Source organism: Acanthochromis polyacanthus, chromosome 4 (assembly GCF_021347895.1).
Source record: "Acanthochromis polyacanthus isolate Apoly-LR-REF ecotype Palm Island chromosome 4, KAUST_Apoly_ChrSc, whole genome shotgun sequence".
NCBI classification, from domain to species: Eukaryota; Metazoa; Chordata; class Actinopteri; family Pomacentridae; genus Acanthochromis; species Acanthochromis polyacanthus.
In genome coordinates this window covers 8,905,685-8,927,776 of record NC_067116.1, presented here as the reverse complement: position 1 = coordinate 8,927,776, position 22,092 = coordinate 8,905,685, and the positions used below count along the sequence as shown (strand labels likewise).

The following is a 22,092-nucleotide window of genomic DNA, read 5'->3' as shown; positions in this document are numbered from 1 at the left end:
TCAATATTATATCTGTACAATTCCTTGCACTGCTGGTGTTTTTTTTGTACTTTTACATTTATTCCACAAACCACTTTTTGCTGATGTAATTTATTTATAGTGTAGTAATACTCTATTGATTCATTTTTCATCTTTCATTCTTGTATATATTGTATATATTATTGTTATTATAATTATTATCTTTACTGTACATATGGTTAGTGCTGCTCTGAAAGATTTTTGCTGCTGTAACACGGGAAATTTCCCCTGACGTGGAGAGTAATACAGAATTATCTTATCTTATCTTATCTTATCTTATCTTATTCCTGCTACAATAGTTTACAATTGTTCTTAGAGTCGCCCCTGAACTCCCCGTATCTTCACCTGTTGGCCACCCCCTAATTCTGAAGCTGCAGCCTTGATCGCAGAATACTTTAAAGCAGCTGTTCTGACATTCTAAACAGTCGACAGGTAGAGGCAGAGACGTTCACACCATCCAGGTGATAAGTCATGCATGGCTTTATAAACAAATGAGAGAACATTTAAACCACATCTGTATTTTACAGGTAGGCAGTGCTGGATACTGGTCTGATGTTTATTTTGGTCTTGTAGCAGTATTTTGCTAAAAAGGTGTCTGTATGGCAACAATAGCTGTAGAGAAACAGTTTCCTCCGCTGAAACAGTGCTGAGTGGATGTGGGTCCAGTTCTATGAGTCCGTGTATCCCTCAGTGTATGGTATCCTTCTAACTGGCTTCATCGTCACAAAGAGTAGTGGAACAAAATCCCAGCAGTGGAACAAAATTAAGATCTCTGAAATCTTACCACTCTCTAGATATCTTAATTTGCAGCTTCAAGGTATCTTTTTTGGTCTTCCTTGGGAGGAATTTTGTTTTAGACAGAGGGATCTGCTGCACAGACAACACATACACTCATACAATAAAGGAAACAACCAGATAAAATAAACACCTGGGTAAAATAAACATCCAGAATAAAAAATAAATAAGTAAAATAAAAGTGCAATACATTATCATATTTGTTAAAAACAAATCAAAGTGCAATGTGCAAACTCAGCATTATATATCTAAAAATACTACAGATACACCCCTTACACTGTTACACACCGTTATCTGGATGACCTGTCTATTTTATGTCACTGTAAAGTGAATATTTTTGAAGAAAAAACAAGCAAAACATTATTGATGTTTCAGGTACTGATCTGCCGGAACTACCGTGGAGATGTGGACATGTCAGAGATCGAGCACTTCATGCCCATCCTGATGGACAAAGAGGAGGAGGGCAATCTGTCTCCCATTCTGGGCCACGGAGGAGTCCGCTTCATGTGGATCAAACACAACAACCTGTACCGTATCTTTAATAAGGTCCTCACCTGGAGGACTGGAGTTACTGGATCATTCTGGTCACCAAGTCAACCCTGTGTTACAGTGAAATCATGGTTGTTAAGAGCCTTGCACACCTGCAGTTTACCTTAAATGATTTCTTCACAGTAAAATGGTTATATTATAACAACAAATACAACATGAGGGATATCAGGGCCTGATTTTTGTTAATATTGCTTGTTATTCTCCTCACAATTTTTTAAATTTGAGTTTGGTTTACCCACTTAAATATTGATTTTTTTTACATCCCATTTTTATCAGATCCCTATTCACCTTAATCTCTGTGTTAGTTGTAGCAACGTCTAAGAAGAATGCCTGCGTCTCGCTGGTTTTCTCTTTCCTTTACAAAATCATTCAGGTAAGATTTTTTTTCTCATATTAAGGCATTGACAATCTTGTATGACTCTCACTGGAGGGTGCCTTCTCTGTTCTCTCCTAAGGTTTTGTTTTGTTTTTTTCTCTATGAATGCTTTTTCATGCAAAAAACGTTTCTGTTAAATAAATACACAAACTGTTTCCAAGTATCAGCTGAGACTGCTAGAGTAATTTTTGCGAACTTGGTTAAGGAACACCTCAGACTGTAGTTCTAGAGCTATGTACAGCCTATACAAGCTGATATGAGCCTCAGCTGCACTGTGACGTCAGCGATAGTAACAGCTTGCTCCATGTTGTCTGGTCTGCTGGCTCCTCAGGTCTTCTCTGAGTATTTCAAAGAGCTGGAGGAGGAAAGCATCAGGGACAACTTTGTCATTATCTATGAGCTGCTGGATGAGCTGATGGACTTTGGTTACCCTCAGACCACAGACAGCAAAATTCTACAGGAGTAAGAATTCTGGGACTGCTCGTGAACTGTTCAATCTGCTGTTTGATCAGAAATGTTATAATCTGCAGCTTCCATGACCGCTTCTGGTTTTATTAGTAGAGGAACAGCTGTGATTCCTGCTTGTAGCTGTCATTTTATCTCTTCACCCTGACAGATATATCACTCAAGAGGGCCACAAGCTGGATACTGGTGCCCCTCGCCCTCCTGCCACTGTCACCAATGCGGTGTCCTGGAGGTCAGAGGGCATCAAGTACAGGAAGAATGAAGTCTTCCTCGATGTCATAGAGTCAGTGAACTTGCTGGTAAGAATACATGACTGTAATGCATTACCTTGGGATGTAGTACTACAGGCTGGCCACTCTTACTTTCTATGTTATAAATATATCTGGTTATGTAGCAGTGAGGGCAGCCACACTGTTTTCTGACCTTCTGTTTTCATTGGCTCATGACTCAGCAGTTCCTCCAGGTTGTCTTGATTATTCATTCACTTATTAATTGTAGTCAATTCTATATTTCAGTTTTGTGTGTTTCATGAGCAACGGTTTAGTAGAAACTGATGTTAACTAAAGTGAACTAATTTGAGCTTTGTTTGGTTCGGAGAGATCTGCATTTGCTCAATGTGGAGACTTACTGAATGTGGTGGGTCACTGCTCTCTACATAATGTGAACATTTCTCAGGGAACTGTAGCTGATGTAGTGTAAAATGTGTCACAACCCTTCAACCTGTTGCTTTCTTTGTAAAATGTGTAGAATCTTAACATGCACTAAGGTTTACAGATCAACATTTTCCTTCTGTTGCTCAAAGACTAGTTCTTTGCTGCACATGGCAGGCCTCCCCGCATGCACGGTCAAACATCTGCAGATGACCCAGAATGCCGCAGCACGCCTGATTGCTTCACTGGCTTCCAGTTGCTGCCCACATAAAATTCAAACTTTGACACTTACATTCAAAACATAGACTGCATATACAGTCTATGATTCAAAACTACAATGAAAACATCTCCCTCCTACCTGAACTCTCTCACTCAGGTCTACAATCCCTCCTGCTCACTACGCTCGGCCAACGAAAGACTCCTGATACAACCACCGCAACAGGGCCAGTCCATAGCTAGACTTTTCTCCTCTGCGGTTCCCTGGTGGTGGAACAAATGACCAATCTCTGTTCAATCTGCAGAGTCTCTCTTAGAGAAAAGACTAAAAACCTGCTCTTCAATGAACACCTTTACACTTGACAGACTGCAAAAAAAAATCGTATTAGCTCTTGCACTGCCTGCAGGCACTATGGTACTATCTTCACACTTTAATTTGTTTTATGGCTCTTATCCATAGTGTTTTTCCCTGACTAGATCCCTGGTTGTGTTGTATCTCGTCTCAGATGTACATCGCAAATGGTTTGTACAATGTGTGCTACCTACATCATTCTCAGCCAGCCTTCTCTCTCTGCATCAGGTGAGTGCCAATGGTAATGTGCTGCGCAGTGAGATCGTAGGATCCATCAAGATGAGAGTGTTCCTATCTGGAATGCCAGAGCTGAGGCTGGGCCTCAATGACAAAGTCCTGTTTGAGAACACTGGCAGTGAGTAACTCAGCCACAAGACACAAATGAGAAAGAGAGCTGTGTTAAGTTTGAGAGCTACAGCTTGTTCTTAAATGATGCCCTTTAAATGTTTGTTAAACTCTTAATGTCACTTTTCTCCTCTGTCCCTGTCTCATTTAGCTCTGTTTGTCTCCACTCTCTTCATTGTCTTCAGGAGGAAAGAGTAAGTCAGTGGAACTGGAGGATGTGAAGTTCCACCAGTGTGTCCGACTGTCGCGCTTTGAAAATGACCGCACCATCTCCTTCATTCCACCTGACGGAGAGTTTGAACTTATGTCCTATCGCCTCAACACACATGTAAGTCAGCGGCAGCAACTACCATTACAGTGCATGTACACTCACAGTAGTGCATGTATACTGACAGTTCATTTCCAAATGATGCTTTGGTGCCCATATCATCCACAGACGTGAATGCTGTCAGACATCCAAATTATCCTTAGACAAAGTGTCATTTGATTGTGGGTCATTAATCATTGTGCGCGGGTCAATAATCATTCCCTGCAAAGAGACCATCTGTATGTTCTGTGTGGCTGTGCTGAGGCATCGATGATATTCTTGTTTTTTTATCACAAAGTTGTCTGACAGCTTCAGAGCTACACACAGTTTATTAACAATGGTTTTGCAGTGTGGTCATCTTCACTCACATTTGACATTAAATCAGAGTTAGAGTAGACACAAAGTTGTCTATTGACATTTCCTGTCACACAACTTCTCTCTATGGTGTCACAAGCTCAGGTCACTGTCACTGTGGGGAAGGGAAGTGTGTGTGAGAGATAGACATGGTTCCAGTGGACGCACACAGCAGCCTGTACTGCAGCCGATCATCTCAGGAAGCAGCAACACAAATGGAGTCAGTGTACATTGAATCCATTTACTACTCTTTTTAAGACATAAAGTTTCCGAAAAGTATACAGTAACAGCTAAGAAAAGACTTCAGTATTTGCTCTTATGTTGGCTGCAGTCCTGCTGATGATGGCCAAACCTGACACATGTGGGTGTACTGTTGAGGCTGCTGGTTTTACCCTGTGAAATGCGTGGTGGTGTAACAACAGATGTATCATCTAGGGTACTTCACCAAGTAATGACAAAAAGATTAGTGTGTCAGATGTTTTCCCTTTCTTCTCGAGTTTAACAGCTTCTGCAGCATGTTCTATGATGTTGACTGGTACCTGTATTTATTCATCTGTTATTTGTGATTGACAACCATCCAAAGTCATGAGCATTACACCCAATATTTCTTCCTGTGGGTGTTAACTATACTGCTTACTTACACACAATCACACTCTTATTACCGATGAGAAAAGACAAAGGCAGAGCCCACCTTTATCACCTGGTGGCCACAAATGCTCTCAGTTTCTCTTTCTGTCTTAGACCCCATGATTCCATATAGAAATAGAAGCTAGTAGTGGTCGATTAATAGCAGTTTTGGAAGTGTTGTCATCAACACAAATGTGCCATGGTATTACATGGGGTTATATTTTTTCTTTATGGGTGAATTTGCAATGATTGTAAAGAAGTAAATAGCACAATACAACACTTAAAAAATATTAATATCTATAATATATGATATTTGTGACATTCTTTCTTATTTACAAATATTTCTTATTTTGGTTATTTCTACTGTGTCTGACATATTCAGGTGAAGCCATTGATATGGATTGAATCGGTCATTGAGAAACATTCACACAGCAGAATTGAGTACATGATCAAGGTAATGAACCAGATCTTCTTTTCATCAGGTCAAAGAGAATGTATCGTCTTTTTATGAATTATTTTTGAGTGAATGCTAAATTTCTATGGCCTTAATAATAAAAATAATTTGTGTACTATTTTGGGTTTCTTCTTTTAGCTGCTATTATTGCTAGTCATCTTTTCTCCCTCTAGTTTCTATTTGTTTTTATTTATACTTGTTTGAATAGTTGTGAGCAGTTTTTCCAAGTGCTTTGAAATATTAGTAAAAATGCTGCTGTATGAGGTGAGGTAATTATTTTTAAAATTATGTATGTTGTATGTGTACATACAGTTGATTTCTATCCATGTCTCTGCTCTCCACTCCTCCCAACAGGCCAAGAGTCAGTTCAAGAGGAGGTCTACAGCTAACAATGTAGAGATCCACATCCCAGTCCCCACTGATGCTGACTCGCCTAAATTTAAGACTACTGTGGGCAGTGTCAAGTGGATCCCAGAGAATAGTGAGATAGTGTGGTCCATCAAGTCCTTCCCTGTAGGTGAACAGCACAGCAAACTTTTAATTAAGAGTCAATATATTGAACTGTAATGCTGCACCATGGCAGTGTTTTGAATATTGAGGATTTGACTATGTGATGTTCTAAATATCATTTGAGTTCATAAAGTGGACATGAATTCAACAAAGTAAAGACCATATGTCATCTGGATATGTTTGCTTTATTTACTGAGTGTTAAGCATACTGTTAAATCAGTAAACACATTCTGACATAGATCTTCACTATATCCTTGTGAATTTCAGGGTGGTAAAGAATATCTCATGAGGGCCCACTTTGGCCTGCCCAGTGTGGAAGCAGAGGACAAAGAAGGCAAGCCTCCTATCAGCGTCAAGTTTGAGATCCCCTACTTCACCACCTCTGGCATCCAGGTAGGGTGGAGTAAAGGTAACCTTTTCTCTGTGGCTGAATGTGGAAGAGTGGTGAAACACTCTCTAATTGTTCAGGAATCACCCTGGTATTTGTGGAACTGTACACTGACCAGCCACAAGATTTAAATCACCTGCCTAATATTGTGTAGGTCTGCCTTGAGCTGCTAGAACACCTCTGACCCATCAGGGCATGAACATGGGACCTCTGTTGTGTCCTGGGGTGTGTGAAACTGGCATCTAGACAGCAGATTCTCTGAGCCCTGTGGATAGTAGGGATTGAAACTATTGCTGGTACATCAAACAGATGCTGGACCAGAGTGAGATTTGGAGAGTTTGCAGGTCAATGCCTTGGGCCCTTTGTTTGTTGTTCCTGAGCAGTTCTTGCAGCACGGCAGAGCCCATTGTCCAGCTGGGGGAGGCTGCTGTCATCAGAGAGTGCCATTGCCATTGGAGGGTATGGTACAACAATGTTTTAGCAGATTGTATGTGTCAAAGGAACACATATAGCACATGCCAGGACCAAAAGTTTCCCAGCAGAACAACGTGCTCTAATGAGATAATTTATGCTATTCAGTTGAGCTCATTTTAGTGTAGTGCAGTGACAGGTGCAGCCACAGGGAGGCACTGCTGTCAAAGAAATGGAGACAACCATTCCTGCACTGACCTGTTATCTGTAGGAAAACCTGATAGAAACATTCCAGGAACAACAATAACATTCAAAGATTAGTACTACTCCTACTATTACTGTCTATTTAAAATACCAGCATAATACCCACAATTAACACAACAGCTATGAGATGTGTAAATCCAGTTTTACAAATTTTTGTTGTCTGGGAAAATATAATTCATGTAAACTTGTAAAAAAAATAAATTTTAATCTCTTGGAAATACAAAATGCCACACAAAGACTGCATTTGGGAGAAGTCATGAAAAGAGGTTTCTATCTACACAAGCATATATGAGGCTACTTCAAAAACTTCTAAGCCCCACAAAATATTAGGAGAAAGATTGTTGTGTTATTTTTCAACATACTCCCCTGTAACCTCAATGCACTTGGTCCACTGATATTCAAGCTTCACTATCTCTTTGCAGAAGGTCACTTCTTGGGCCTCTAGATTCTCTTCAACAGCATGGATGACTTCATCAGGCTGAAAATGACGACCACGCAGCCAGGACTTCAGTTTAAAAAACAGATTGAAGTCAGATGGTGCAGGTGGGGTCAGTAAGGTGGATGGAGCACCAGTTTAAAGGCACATTTGGCTGCTTCTGCCATCCGTGCTGTGTGGACAGGAACAGTGCCTTGGACAAGGTCAATGCTTTCCTTTCCTTGCAAAGAAACATCAGTAAACATTTGAGTGTTTGTAGACAGTCATGCAGATCTTTATACATTGTACAGTTGTGCCCAAAAAATGAGTTATGCTGCTTGTTTCAGGGTTAGGCTGAGAACATTTTGAGGTGCCTTCAAACAAATTGGTTTACTGGGATTACACATATTTTAGCTTCTTCAAGACTTTGAGCATAGCGCTGCTTGTAATGTCTGAATAGAAGAAACCCTTAAACCTTGGCAAAGTGCTGCAGTGAGAACTTTGAATCATATGGAGGTCTGTAATGTTTGACTTATTGTAGTTTTTAGTGCCAGCAACTGCAACCGGTATCTGCTGGGCACTTTGAGTGGACTTGTGCTGTCAGACACGGAAATGGCAGACCAAAGAAGCTGGCCCATTTGCATTATTCATTAGGAGCCTTTTTATGTTGCCTGGGATAGAAAATTTTTCAGTGTCTATTTTGTATTCTTCATTTCTACTATCAATGTATGTTGTAGGTGATAGTATGATGTAAAATGACCAAATCCAGAGTCTGACGTAGAGAGTGTACCATCCAGACTACTGTTACATTTTATATCTACTGCTTGCCATTAAGAAAAATACTAAATCTACAAAGATACTGAGTAATTATGGAATTAATTATTTTACATTGCTAATAGTGAAGGAAAGCCGCTGGACATCACAAAGCCCATCTGCAAAAGGTGTTCTAAAACTGCTGCACAGACTGAGGAAGCCAACACATCCAACTTAATGAAGGCAACTTGCTAGCTTAGGCTCGGGAACAGGACCACGTCTCAACCACAGCTCTTATTACATGGCAGGCCTACTTATACCTGGCTAACCCAAGCAGCACTGTTTTCTCATTTTCTCACTGGCAGACCATGCTTCATGCCATGGCATGATCAAATTATTTCAGCAACAAACAAGTGCTACTTCAGTAAGAGCCCATTGACCATGGATCCTGAACTGCTGATCAGTCTCTCCTCCTCCAGTTATAATATTCTCAACTCTGAACAACTGTTACCGCCCATATAGTCACTGCAGCTGGGACGGTCACTCTCAGCTGCTTCCATTACTTCCAACTTCCAACATCCCTCCATAGCGTACCTGACAGGCATCTCCACCACAGCCTTTCTCCATCATCTTCCCTTTGTCCTTCTTCTCTCCTTCATCCCTCCTTCATCCCTCCGCAGAATAAGGTTTTAACTCATTCAAGTTTCAGTCCACTTCCCACATATCTGCACTTCATGAGCTGTACCCATGAAAATGGCTGCCGCTATTTGGCTACCAAAATAAGAAGTCCACACTTATCTCCCTCTAGACTTCTACCTTAGTCCATTTAAGTCATGGGCCAGACCGTAAATTCCATGAGCAGCATCCAGAGCCCCCAAAATGGGTGTGTCAGACCAAACAATTGAAGCTCATCTGTTTCATATTGTCCTTACACCTGCCAAGCCACCAGTCAGCTTAGTTCCATAATCAGAAACTGTGGGGTTCCATTGCAGGTTTTCGTAAAAATGTGCCACCTAGGAAGAAAACAGCCACCCTGAGTCTCCTTCCCCCAAGCTTCCAACACCATGGCGTCCCAGATCAGCCAACCAGACAGTCTCCACTTCCAACCTCATCCTTACATCCCATATTCTTCCACATCATCTACCTTTTCTCATTGAGTCTCTAAACTCACTCTGTTGTGGCATGGTCCTTGTTAATTAGGAAACCATTTTTATACCCAAACACACCCTTCACGCTGGTAATGTCAACTTAATCATAGCTCACAAGCTGCAAAAAATCAAGCGTGCACAAATATCTGAATCAAGTGGAAAATTATCACCTGGATTCCTGCAGAAGGAGTCAAAATGGATCTTTAATATGTGCTCGAAAGTACTGCTGCACTTGTCCCACCAGTGTATTACAGGGCTACACCTATAGACAAACAATAACACTCACATTTGATGTCAAATATATAAAACTAAAATACAACAAAGCAAAGGATTTAAAAACAAGCAATCAAACAAAGTAAGAACAGAGTAAAATATGAAAGAACCAAATAACTACAATTAAATCAATAAGGAAAAGTCCATACAATAACAGGAAATTTCTTAGTCTGGAGATGATGTTATGGAATGACTAGGAAAGGACCGAGATGCAGACAGAGAAGGCAGTCAGGCTGCGGCACTAAAAGACAAACATGATGATACAGGAGACTGAATAGATGCCAAAAACACAGGTGACTAACAGGCAGAACAGACAAGCTGGAAATAGGTAAGTGAACAAGTAAGGGAACAGGAAGAAACAGACAAAATTGCAACTGACAGGATGCCAGAGGACTAAATATAAACACAACTAATTACTAAACAAGACACACTCCTAGATTTTAGGCCTCTTGATCAACGTCAGTAAATGTTAATCCACTGATGGTACGTTAACTATATTTTATTGTCTTTTCATATCACTTGTACAGTCTGTACACATGTTTTAGCGTGTATTAATCAAATGCCTAACTTGGAATAATGCCATTAGCCTAAACATTGTTCATTACAGTGGCTACCAAGTATCTACAGATGACATACATGTCTGCAAGACTGTGTTTTTGTTTTAAAATCTTACAATACTTTATATACACAATATTTCATAGCCTTAACCCATAAGAACCCAGACCCATTTTTCCTTGAAGGACTTAATGAGTTAAGGTCAGACATAAAACTTTACAGGAAGAGACTGTGGCACTCAAAGTGCTTGTTTCACTGGTGTCACCGTGAGTACTTATGGACTAAATATGCATTGAGACTCCATTTACCTTGTGTGATGTATAAGTAGCCTAATATTTATGGGATTTAATACTGACTTTAGAGTTGTCCAACATCACTGAAGACACCTCCAGACTTGTTTCAGATAGTGAACCCTCAGGAGGTAGATGTTGCATTAGTGCTACTTTTGAAGACGGAGAAATCCTGAGAGAGCAGGAGCAACCAAGGATAGCAGGGAGTACGCATGTTTGGCAGGGCCTTCTTCCATTTTTTCACGGTCAGGTTCTAATCATTACACATACTTGATCTGCTGTTGTAATGGTCAGAAACTATATTGTCTCCATACAATTCATTAGCAGAAATTTTCTAATCTTTTGTAAATTGTCTAAGGTCCTTGTACATTTCGATACCTGTATTGATTAATAACATTTGTTCATTAATGCAATGCTCTAATTTATTCATGAAAAAAAGAGGAGACAAGATTTCATGGACATTCTTGAGCATTTAGAGCAGAGGATGCTGCAACAAATGCAGCAGTCTACCATTTCTTTGCTGAAGCTGGGTGAGAAGATGCTCTCTGCCATAAGGGGGAGCCAACAATCCAAATCAGCAACACTAGAATCAGCAACATTAGAAGTCACTTTGCACTGTTTCCTCTGACAAGAATGTCCATCTCTTTTTTGTTAGGTTTTTTTCCTTGATATTTCTTCTTATATATAACATATACTTTATTTTGGTTACTTTTGTGAGATAACAGTAGTTAGGAATATTTTAAATGACTTTTTTTCACCAGAGACTTTTTCTCAGTCTGTTATTACATGTATTTGTTGTTTGTAAAAAGGCATTGAAACAAAATCCATCCATCCATCCATTGTCTATACACCGCTTTATCCTCATTAGGATCGCGGGGGGTGCTGGAGCCTACCCCAGCTGACTCGGGCGAATAATCAATTAACCTCAGCATATTTTTGGACTGTGGGAGGAAGCCGGAGTGCCCGGAGAAAACCCACGCATGCACAGGGAGAACATGCAAACTCCATGCAGAAAGATCCCAGACCGGGATTCGAACCGGGGATCTTCTTGCTGCAAGGCGAAAGTGCTAACCACTTGCCCACTGTGCAGCCCTGAAACAAAATCAGTTTCTTTTAATGATTTTACTAAAACCTTGTGTACAGTGAAATGTCTTAAATGTCACTGGTCTATCAACTAAAAGAAAACAGTGCACAATACCTAAATATATATATATGTAGTGTATAAGAGAGAAGCAGAGAAGGCAACGTACTGTAGAAACAGAAAATATTTTAAAAATACAGAATGGTTCCAGTGCAGCTCACACATCATAATCCCATAACACGTAAACAGAAAACTCCATATTCATATGTATTACTGGAACTGATGCTCTACACAAATGTTGTTCACCACAAACAGGCTAGAAGCATCTTCTTTATAGTCTCATTTCTCCATAGGAGACACGCTAACCCACTTTTTAGCCTCCTGAAGGTTGTCACCACAGCTGTCCTCACATTGCTTAATCTGGCCATATGCGTTTTTTTTTTTTTTTCACTATGCTTGGCCATCAAAAGGCACCTGATATAATCACCATTACAGGGCCAGTCAATAGCGAGACTCTTCTCTTCTGTGGTTCCCCGTTGGTGGAACGAGTTACCAAACTCTGTTCCATCTAGAGTCTCTCTCAGTCTTTATGTAAAGTCCAAAAACCCAGTTCTTCACTGAACACCTTTGCACTTGACAGACTGCAAAAAAAGATGTAGTTACTCTCAGATGTATGTCACTTTGGATAAAAGCACCTTCTAAATGAAGTTGTAGAATTGTACTGTACATCTGTTGCTGTGCTGTCAGTTTGCCTATGATATGGATGGAGACACTCTTCAGCTGTTGTTAAAAAAAACTTCCCATCTCCATTGACTTCCTAAGATACAAGGTCTTGATGTGTTGAAGAGGCAGTGGTTTTGTTACAGCATTGCTGAAACCATGCACACAACAGCCAGTCTCCACAGGGCAAACTGCGTATGAACTGTTCGTTGTTGAAGCCAGGAAAAGTACCATTCCACCATAGATGTGCTCATAGATGTGTCCCAACACAGCATCCTTCCATGTTCTCAACATGTATAACAATTCAGGAACTCTTCACAGTTTCCTTTTACTATATGTCTCCAAATAAGAACATTTTATATATCATCATCTAATAGTCCTCTGCCTCGTCTTATCATCAATAGTTGATTCATGCTTGATGTGTTTTTGTGGCTCAAACAAAACTGTAACATCTTCAACTACAGTACAAATGCTCACAGGTAATCTATCTGGAGATCATGGTGATCCACCATTTTTCTACTAATGTTTGCTTCTGTTGTGAAATATGCTATTCTTTCCGTTAACAATGCATCCTTGATTACAATAGTTTGACTGAAAACTGACAAAAGTAGTAATGCAAGTTGGTTTACTTGATAGTGCCAAGATTTCAAGAATCCTGCCTGGAACCAGTCTGGGAAGCAAAGCAGTGCTATTGTAGTGGGAATGGCCTGCTTATGGATTGCCCTTGGTCTGTGAACACAAGATATCTTTAGGCTGAGGGGATCTTAATTCATGAATCATATGACAGGTCTGGACCACCTTTGAGTTTTGTGTAAGTCTAAAAGAGAACTGAGAGAGAAATATTGGAAACTTTAAGAAAAAGACGCAAGTTGTTATATACAAAAAAATGATCCGTGAGCTGGAGCTCTGTGGTTAGAATGTTTAATTGCTGCCCTGCTGTTAGAAAGCAGTTAGTCAGTAGGTTTTGTTTAGGATAAATGGATAACAAGACTGCCATTGTCTTTATGTTGGTTTAGCATAAGTGTAAAAATAAACTCCAGAAAGTCAGTTGTTGAGAGTTGAACCACAAACCTTCTCCAGCACAGCAGGGCTCATTGTGAAACCAAAGCTTGAGATGCAGCCTTCAATTTGCCCCGACATTTTCATCACCATGAACCCAGATCCACTTCTAACCCAGCCACACTCACCTCACTGGCTCAACCTCAACTAATGGCACCTTGTAAAGACAGAGACAAGAGCAGAGGCGGGTGGCAGAGAACCCACAGGTTTTTTAAAATAGCTGCATGACTCGGATCAATGGAGACATTATTAGAGAGATGCTGTCATTAGCTGCTACGAAGCCTGCTATTACTAAGGGGTCCCCTGTGATGAGGAGCTGTTATGTGGCCTGAGGCAAGACCCCCAAGGTCCCTGTGGTGTCAAACACTGTACACACACATGCCCCTTACTGTAGTGCATTTTAGATATTACAGTGTATATTAGCAAAAACTGTTGCAGATGTACTACTGTGATTTTAATAGTGAGTATTGTGTGTGTTTGTTAGACTTGGCTTAAGGGGTGAAATGTTGCTGGTACTGTGGTGAACATGTTTGTTAGTCAGCATGAATTGTGCGTGAGTATTTGTGTGTGTGTGTGGTTGTGATTTTACTGCTCGCTGATTAGAGGGCACATCAAGTCATCTTTTTATATGTTCATTCAGCCATCCATTTATCTCCTGGTCTTCACACACTGCTCCTCGGGTGGTAATTGTTGCCATACTCATAGCAGTAGCTTGTACAGTGCTGTGTTCATCCCATTCTTATATGCGTCTTTTTTAGTGCAAAAAACACTGTTTCAGATCTTCCAACAAACGTTTTCTCTTTAAATATGTTTATGGGTTTTGTTCTTTTTGTAAAAGGACAACAACAGTAAGAACACAATGAACATTCTTCTGCATAGATAGATAGATAGATAGATAGATAGATAGATAGATAGATAGATAGATAGATAGATAGATAGATAGATAGATAGATAGATATTGTTCATTAATTCCTTGTTGAAATTCAATGAACAGATATGTAGATTCATATGGAATTCATGTCTTAATGAACTTTCCCCTTGAAGAGTGAAGCAGACAGGTCAGTTATTCAACATTCATCAGTGATTGTCTTATGCCTGTTTGCATAAAGCATTTTTGAAAAACTGCTCATCAATTTATGCTTAAGATTAAGATTGTTCCTTGTACCACATTCAAAGATATTATACAATCTGCTGGAACTAGCCTCTACAATTGCATATTGACCTGATGGCGCAGGTGCAAAGAGATAGGGTCCAAAGGAAAATCGCATCATATATTTTGTTCATATCTTGCAAATATCCATCTAGTTTACTTCAATCTTTGAACAGGATCATGCACAATCTTGCCACTGTCGCCTTTGGGCTTGCTCTGGGGGTCAGGCATATGGGTTCTGTAAAGCGTCTTGAGACGATTTGACTGTATTTGACGCTATATAAATAAAATTGAATTGAATTGAATTGAATATATGGAGGGCCCAACTGACATTTTACATTTGGAGTACAGCGAGAGGTGGAAGCTTAGGGCTCATTTTATATTTTGTTGTTGAGAGGGACTTGCAAATGGTGGAGGATTTTAAACTACTACACTTTAATATTATTACACACAGATACCTTTATTTGTTCTAATAACATTTCCAGTTCATCCTCCATCTGTGTTTTTGCTGAGTTAATTTTGCAATATCTATGCAACATCCAGCAAAGTTTGCTGGAAGATATTTTTGAAACAAGTGATGGATTTTTTAGTTGGACTTATATCTTCTCTGCTGCCGATGTTGTAACATTGATAATTATTAAAATAATGTAAGTACTTACTAATTACTTGGAGGTATGTAAAATGATGTCTGCGAAGGCAGTAAGGATGCATCCACATATTAAATCACACATTGTCTTTATCCCGTTGGATGTCCAAGATCTACTCTCTATTTCACCTTGCAGGACACCAAGGTTACCTCAAATTTGAATCTAGTAACAGGTTAAGGTAGGCCTCCAGTTTCTGTGTAATAAACCATGTCTTTAAAATATTGGAAAAGATGGGATTATTGTTACAGGGATTCTGTAGGTCACATACCTTTATCCATCCTTTGAATCTATATTTGGCTTTTGGTTGCTGTCAGAAACTTTGTGACAGATATGACAACGATGCTTTACACTTTGCCAGGTCATCATTGTAAGTGAGAAATTGTTCTCAAGTGATCTTACTTGGTAAATAAAGAATAATAAAAAAAAAACACTAGCAAATAAAGTCTAGCCAAGTAGACATAGTACAAAAAATAGAGGTAACAGAATTGAAAAGGTTGCTTCTCAATGGCAGAACTGAAACATCATCATCAGTTGCTGGAACTCTGTATGTGAGACACATGCAGGGCTTGGCTTTTTCATCTTTACTATGTCCAGTGACACTCGTTCGGGATTTCACATTGTGAAATAGCAGCATGGCGCCACTGTAACTATGACAGCAAGCGAACACTATGTCAGCTGCCTGCTGACAATCACATGATTGTGATTCTACTACAAATCCACTACTGCAGACTTATCGGGACTTATCCATCAGAAATGATACAAGGAACAATTGATGAAATTGTGGGGGGATTTGCGAGTCCTATCAATTCCCATCGCCCGCTACATATGTAGGTCACGTGATTTGGTATCCGTACATAAGGTACACATGCATAACACATGCCTGTGTTTGTAGGTACATCTGTATGAAATGGCCTCATTCTATGTTACTGTAATTTCTGATGATCAATAATGAATAAATTTCTAAAAAAATGCCGCATTTCTGACAATGCCATATGGGGAACGAACAACCTTGGTGGAGTACTGCGCTCTCTGAGTGTTCTTCTTGTTTTGTTATACAATCTCATTTCCTCAAAGGAACTGTGCAGTGACATGTCATGGCCTGTGAGGTTCTTTTTGACACTGTCCAGAATGATGTTCCACTAATGTTAAGGAACTCCCAGAGCTGAAAATCCTCCTCCATATGGATTGAATAAAAATATCAGCTATATTTATGTGATGTGAATCTTGCTGTGGGAAAACATTTGCACCAAGTGTCACGTCTCTCCACTGCTCTAACTTCCTGACCAACTAGTTCCAGCATTTAATCTTTGGCAAAGATTTAAGAGGCAGTTGCTGTTCATGTCCTTTCTTCCTCGATGTCTGCCTCAATGAATATATGCTGTTATCTGTATCATCTTTATTATATTTGGTGTAACTGACATTTCCATTGTGTGGAAATCCTGTGGTCTTCCTTTCTCCCTCAAGTCTATTTCTTGATCTGCTCTGCATTTGGCTCTGTGATGCTTTTTCTATTGTCTGTCTTTCCCTCTGTGTCACCACTTCATACATGTCCTCTTGTATTGTCCATGTTGATGACCTCTGGCAGAAAAGCCTGAAATCATACTGTGGTTTGAATCACTGTCCATTAGCTGTGACCGTTTTAACATGTGGTTTGCTGCAGTTTGGCAATCAAAAAATCACTAATATGTCATAACTCACTCAGCAGTTGTTGTGCCCCCTGAGAGCATTGAGCAATACTTTAAGATCCTTTCAAACATGTTCCATGATGTAATGGGGGTGTGCCACTTCTTTCTGGTGGTTTTATTAATTTTTGTGAGTTTCTTTAGTGATTCCTCAAACCAGTTGACTGCCCTCTTCCTCGATAGGAAAACACTGCAGCTTTGTTTTATGTGGCACCTGCATAACACAAGGTACCATTTAAATCTTTATATGTACGTATATATAAGACATGGGAGTTTCAAGGATTCTTTTGGTTTATTTTAAATGTTGTTAATTTTCATTGTTTTCTCAGTTTTTCCTCCTGGCAATAATAATATTGTATGTACGTTTATTTCTAACTCAGGGAACATTTTGACATTTCTACCTGAAACTTGAACAGTCAAAAAAAATAAGCCTCCTAGTTGGTTTGCGAAACGTCTCTGGAAAAAATTTAAATTATCGTCAAACTGTCCGCTGGTGTCTGCAATGAAAGTTGGAGGTTGTTTTATTTGTTCATGTTACCTCTTTCAATTGATTGTCAAGCTTACATAGAGCAGCTGTGCTTTTCTATATACTGAGTTTGAATGGAAGGAAATTCTTTTTAGTAGATTTTTCTTGTTCATTTTTTTGTTTTCCCCAATTAAAAAAATATGCTGTTTTGAGTTTTGAAATAGATGAGCTTGAGTGGATTTTTCTTAGTTTTTTTTTTTTTTCTTTAAAGCTGCTGTCTGGAGTTTGAATCGCAGCGTCTCCCAAAACACTGTTGGTCCCTCCCTCCCTCTGATTTCGCCCCTTTATTTGTGCACGCGCGCAGTACAAGAGAGAAGTGCCCGGAGTGCTGCAGCATATGGCCTGTTTTGCTGTTTTCCCCTCTTCTGCATTTAGTACATTTAGTAAATAATAAAGGAATTATGTTAGAATGCTGTATTGAGTCTAACTTGTCCTAATACCAAAATAACATGAATCTGCTAGGACTAACGAGTAAAGTTTCAATATGTGATTACACTCGTGTATCCCTCTCGGTGACGTTGTTTATCAAATTTAGTGCATTTATGCGTGTATATGTGTTAGATTGTTTATTTATTTCTATCTAGAGTTCAGAATTGCATGACTCCTCTGACGAAGAGTATGTCCCAGACGCCCCAACATCTTCCTCCAGAGGTCTATGAGAGGAAGGCGGAGCTCAGGAATAAATTTTCATATCGCGTTATACTAACTTTATATTATAGTATCGAACTAGACTAACACATTTAAGCTTTGTTAAAAAATGATACATAAATTGAAAACAAACGGAAACTCCGGACAGCAGCTTTAACTGACTGAAAAATAATGAGTATACAGTATAGGAGCAGTATAGCACATGCATCCATTGCTTCTGGTTTATAGTTGTCTGACTTATAAAACCTGATAACCTTTGTTAAGACAGTACAATACTGCCAATAACACAAATATACAAACAGTCATAAGCAAAAACCCTTACTTCACCTTACTGGCGGGGAAGGAACCTGAGCTGGTGCGGGAGGTGGAGCGATACCGGCTAGATATAGTTGGGCTCACCTCCACACACAGCAAGGGTTCTGGAACCAGAATCCTAGAGAGGGGTTAGACTCTCTCCTACTCCGGAGTTACCCAAAGTGAGAGGCGCCGGGCGGGTGTGGGGATACTCACAAGCCCCCGGCTGAGCGCCACTTTGTTGGAGTTCTCCCCGGAGAACGAGAGGGTCGCCTCTCTGCGACTTCGTGTTGCGGAGGGGAAAACTCTGTTGTCTGTGGTTATGCACCGAACAGCAGTTCAGAGTATTCGGCCTTCTTGGAGTCTCTGGGTGGTGTCCTGGAAGGGGTACCGCCCGGGGATTCCATAGTTCTCCTGGGAGGCTTCAACGCTCACGTGGGCAACGATGGAGAAACCTGGAGGGGGGTGATTGGGAAGAATGGCCTGCCCGATCTGAACCCGAGTGGTGTTTTGTTATTGGACTTCTGTGCTAGTCATGGTTTGGCCATAACGAACACCATGTTCGAGCATAAGGTTGCTCATAAGTGTACTTGGTACCAGAGCACCTTAGGCCAAAGGTCGATGATCGACTTTATAGTCGTATCGTCAGACCTGCGGCCATATGTTTTGGACACTCGGGTGAAGAGAGGTGCAGAGCTGTCAACTGATCACCACCTGGTGGTGAGTTGGATCCAATGGCGGGGAAGACTGCCGGACAGACCTGGTAAACCCAAACGTGGAGTGCGGGTAAACTGGGAACGTCTGGCGGAGGACCCTGTCCATAGGGTTTTTAACTCCCACCTCCGGAAGAGTTTCTCCTGCATCCCGGGGGAGGTTGGGGACATGGAGTCTGAGTGGTCCATGTTCAAAACCTCCATTGCAGAAGCAGTTGCTAGGAGCTGTGGTCTGAAGGTCACTGGTGCCTGTCGTGGCGGCAATCCAAGGATGCGCTGGTGGACACCAGCACTGAGGGAGGTCGTCAGGCTGAAAAAGGAGACTTTTCGAGCCTGGTTTGCTCGGGGGTCTCCCGAAGCAGCTGGCGGGTACCGGTTGGCCAAAAAAGCGGCAGCTGTGGTGGTTGTGGAAGCTAAAACTCGGGTGTGGGAGGAGTTCGGGGAGGCCATGGAGAAGGACTTTCGGTCGGCCTTGGGGAAGTTCTGGCAAACCGTTCGACGCCTCAGGAAGGGGAGGCAGGGCTTCGCTCAGGCTGTGTACAGTCGGAGTGGAGAACTGTTGACCCGTACTGGGGATATTGTCGAGCGGTGGAAAGAGCACTTCGAGGAACTCCTGAACCCGGTAAACACGTCCTCTATAGAGGAGGCAGAGCCTGAAGACTCGGGGGGATCTTCGTTCATATCCATGGCAGAGGTCACCGAGGTAGTTAAGAAGCTTCTCGGGGAAGGAGTTTAAGTATCTCGGGATCTTGTTCACGAGCGATGGGAAAATGGAGCGAGAGATGGACAGGCAGATTGGTGCGGCGTCAGCAGTAATGCGGGCATTGTACCGGTCCATCGTGGTGAAGAGGGAGCTGAGCCATAAGGCGAAGCTCTTGATTTACCAGTCCATCTATGTTCCAACCCTCACCTATGGTCATGAGCTTTGGGTAGTGACCGAAAGAACAAGATCGCGGATACAAGCGGCCGAAATGAGCTTCCTCCGTAGGGTGGCTGGACTCGGCCTTAGAGATAGGGTGAGGAGCTCAGACATCCGGAGGCTTTTGTCACAGTTCCGCTCCTCTGTCCTGTCTGTCTGTCTGGTTGTCTCCCGTCCGCTCCTCTGCCCTGTCTGTCTGATTGTCTCCCGTCCGCTCCTCTGCCCTGTTTGTCTGGTTGTCTCCCATCCGCTCCTCTGCCCTGTCTTTCCCCTGCAGCTCGGTGCCTGAGTGGAGTCTAGCTTCTCAAGCTGACTCCACTCAGGCAATCAACTATCTCCATGGCTCCCGGACAGCTGACGATCATTCACTAACGACTCACCTCTGCAATAAGTACCGGCTCAGCCTTCCACTCCCTGCCAGAGTGTTAACCAAGAACCACGCAGTTCGGTTTGCTCTCCAGCCTTTTTGCATTATCTGTTTGAGTTTCTACCCTGTTTTTCCTCACGTTTGTTTTCTCCTGCCTCCACGCAGCCAGCTGTCCGGGAACCCCACTCCTGCCTGGTCCCCCTCTCCTGCCTGGAACCCCCTCTCCTGCCTGGAACCCCCACTCCTGCCTGGAGCCCCCACTCCTGCCTGGAGCCCCCACTCCTGCCTGGAGCCCCCACTCCTACCTGGAACCCCCACTCCTGCCTGGAACCCCCACTCCTGCCTGGAACCCCCACTCCTGCCTGGAACCCCCCGCTCCTGCACCCTGGTTTTCCCCTACCTAGCCACCATTACTCACCCCCGCACAATAAAACACTTTCTCCTCAACCAGCCTTGGTAGTGTGGCTCTCTGCTCGGGTCCACCAGCTCAGATCGTGACAGCTTTGTTGTGCAATGTTCCTCTTTTTCAAATGGATTTTAATTCTGACTATAAAGTGAGTGCTCTATTTTATCAAAAAACTTCCTGCTTAAATTTTGCCCATGCAGACACTACATACTATATACACACACACACATACACACACACACATATATATGTGTGTGTGTGTGTGTGTGGGTATATATATTGTACCATATTACATATGTAGGTGTCACACATAGTGGAACATTTTGCAATATTAGCGACCTATGCTACTTTTTAGTTCTTCTTCCAAACAAATTGACTTTATTTACAGCCTCAATCACTGTACTTAATCAGTTATTAATTTTTTATTTTAACAAAGTCTGTTCGGACCCTAGCTTCTGCCCTATATAGCCCCTTCTCTTTCTCTCTCTCTCTCTCTCTCTCTCTCTCTCTCTCTCTCTCTCTCTCTCTCTCTCCTGTCACTGAGACATGAATGCAGTGAGCTTCATTGCAGGGATTGGAGACAGCTGCGTGAATCGGCTCACCTACTCACAATCACTTTGTTCCAATAAAACCCTGGTCCAATCCTTCACACACTGCCAGACCCCGTTTTCCTGCTGGTCCCAGACCTATCTCCAGGTTGTTTCCCTCAATCCACTGCTGCCTGACCACCTGGAATTGGCTACACACCCCGCTTCAGCTTTTCTTGCGGGATGTACAGTAGGTTTCCCCGAGCCTGTCTGCCCCTTTAGTTTGTTCACCCTTTCGTGAATACCTTGTTTTGTTGGTTTGGTTTAGGTAATTCATCTGAGGTTTTCTTAGATTTCCCCTATGTTGTTAATTTAGAGTTTTTGTAGTTTCACCTATTTTCTGAATCTGATTTGGTTAGTGACTCTGTTGTTTCCTTACCCAGCTATCCCTGCTACTGTTTGTATTCCGCCCTTCGTGATTACATTAATCTGCCGTTTTGTTGGTTTAAATAATATGATCCCTGAGTTCGAATTTGTTTGGTTGTCTGTTTAGTTATTTTCTTAGTTATTCCTTCCTGCTTGTATTATTTAGTTCTCTGCATTTGGAAATTAATTTCTGTTCACGTGAACCAGTGTCTGACAGCTTCTATGTTTGCACCTGTATCTAAAAGATGGACGGAGCCACTGTGACCCCTCGTCACAGTAGTAAAATAAACATGTTGCTCTGTGGTGAGAAAGTCCAGCTTGTGTTGTTTCCATGTTTGCTGGTAAACATGTCGCACATTTGTTGTATAACACAACTGTCAGCATTGCCAAGTAACCAGGTGCTGTCAAGTAC

At 41.5% G+C, this 22,092-nt stretch overlaps 1 protein-coding gene across 1 annotated transcript in view; it reads left to right on the top strand.

The window, feature by feature from the left end:
* Positions 1-22,092, top strand: part of LOC110965206 (AP-1 complex subunit mu-1) — a 41,880-nt gene that overhangs the window by 1,233 nt on the left and 18,555 nt on the right. The window contains exons 2-10 of the mRNA XM_022214141.2: positions 1,189-1,345; positions 1,668-1,735; positions 2,070-2,200; positions 2,355-2,502; positions 3,650-3,776; positions 3,952-4,094; positions 5,437-5,508; positions 5,863-6,021; positions 6,286-6,411. Of these exons, the coding sequence (XP_022069833.1) occupies positions 1,189-1,345; positions 1,668-1,735; positions 2,070-2,200; positions 2,355-2,502; positions 3,650-3,776; positions 3,952-4,094; positions 5,437-5,508; positions 5,863-6,021; positions 6,286-6,411 (1,131 nt within the window). The remainder of the gene's footprint in view (positions 1-1,188; positions 1,346-1,667; positions 1,736-2,069; positions 2,201-2,354; positions 2,503-3,649; positions 3,777-3,951; positions 4,095-5,436; positions 5,509-5,862; positions 6,022-6,285; positions 6,412-22,092) is intronic.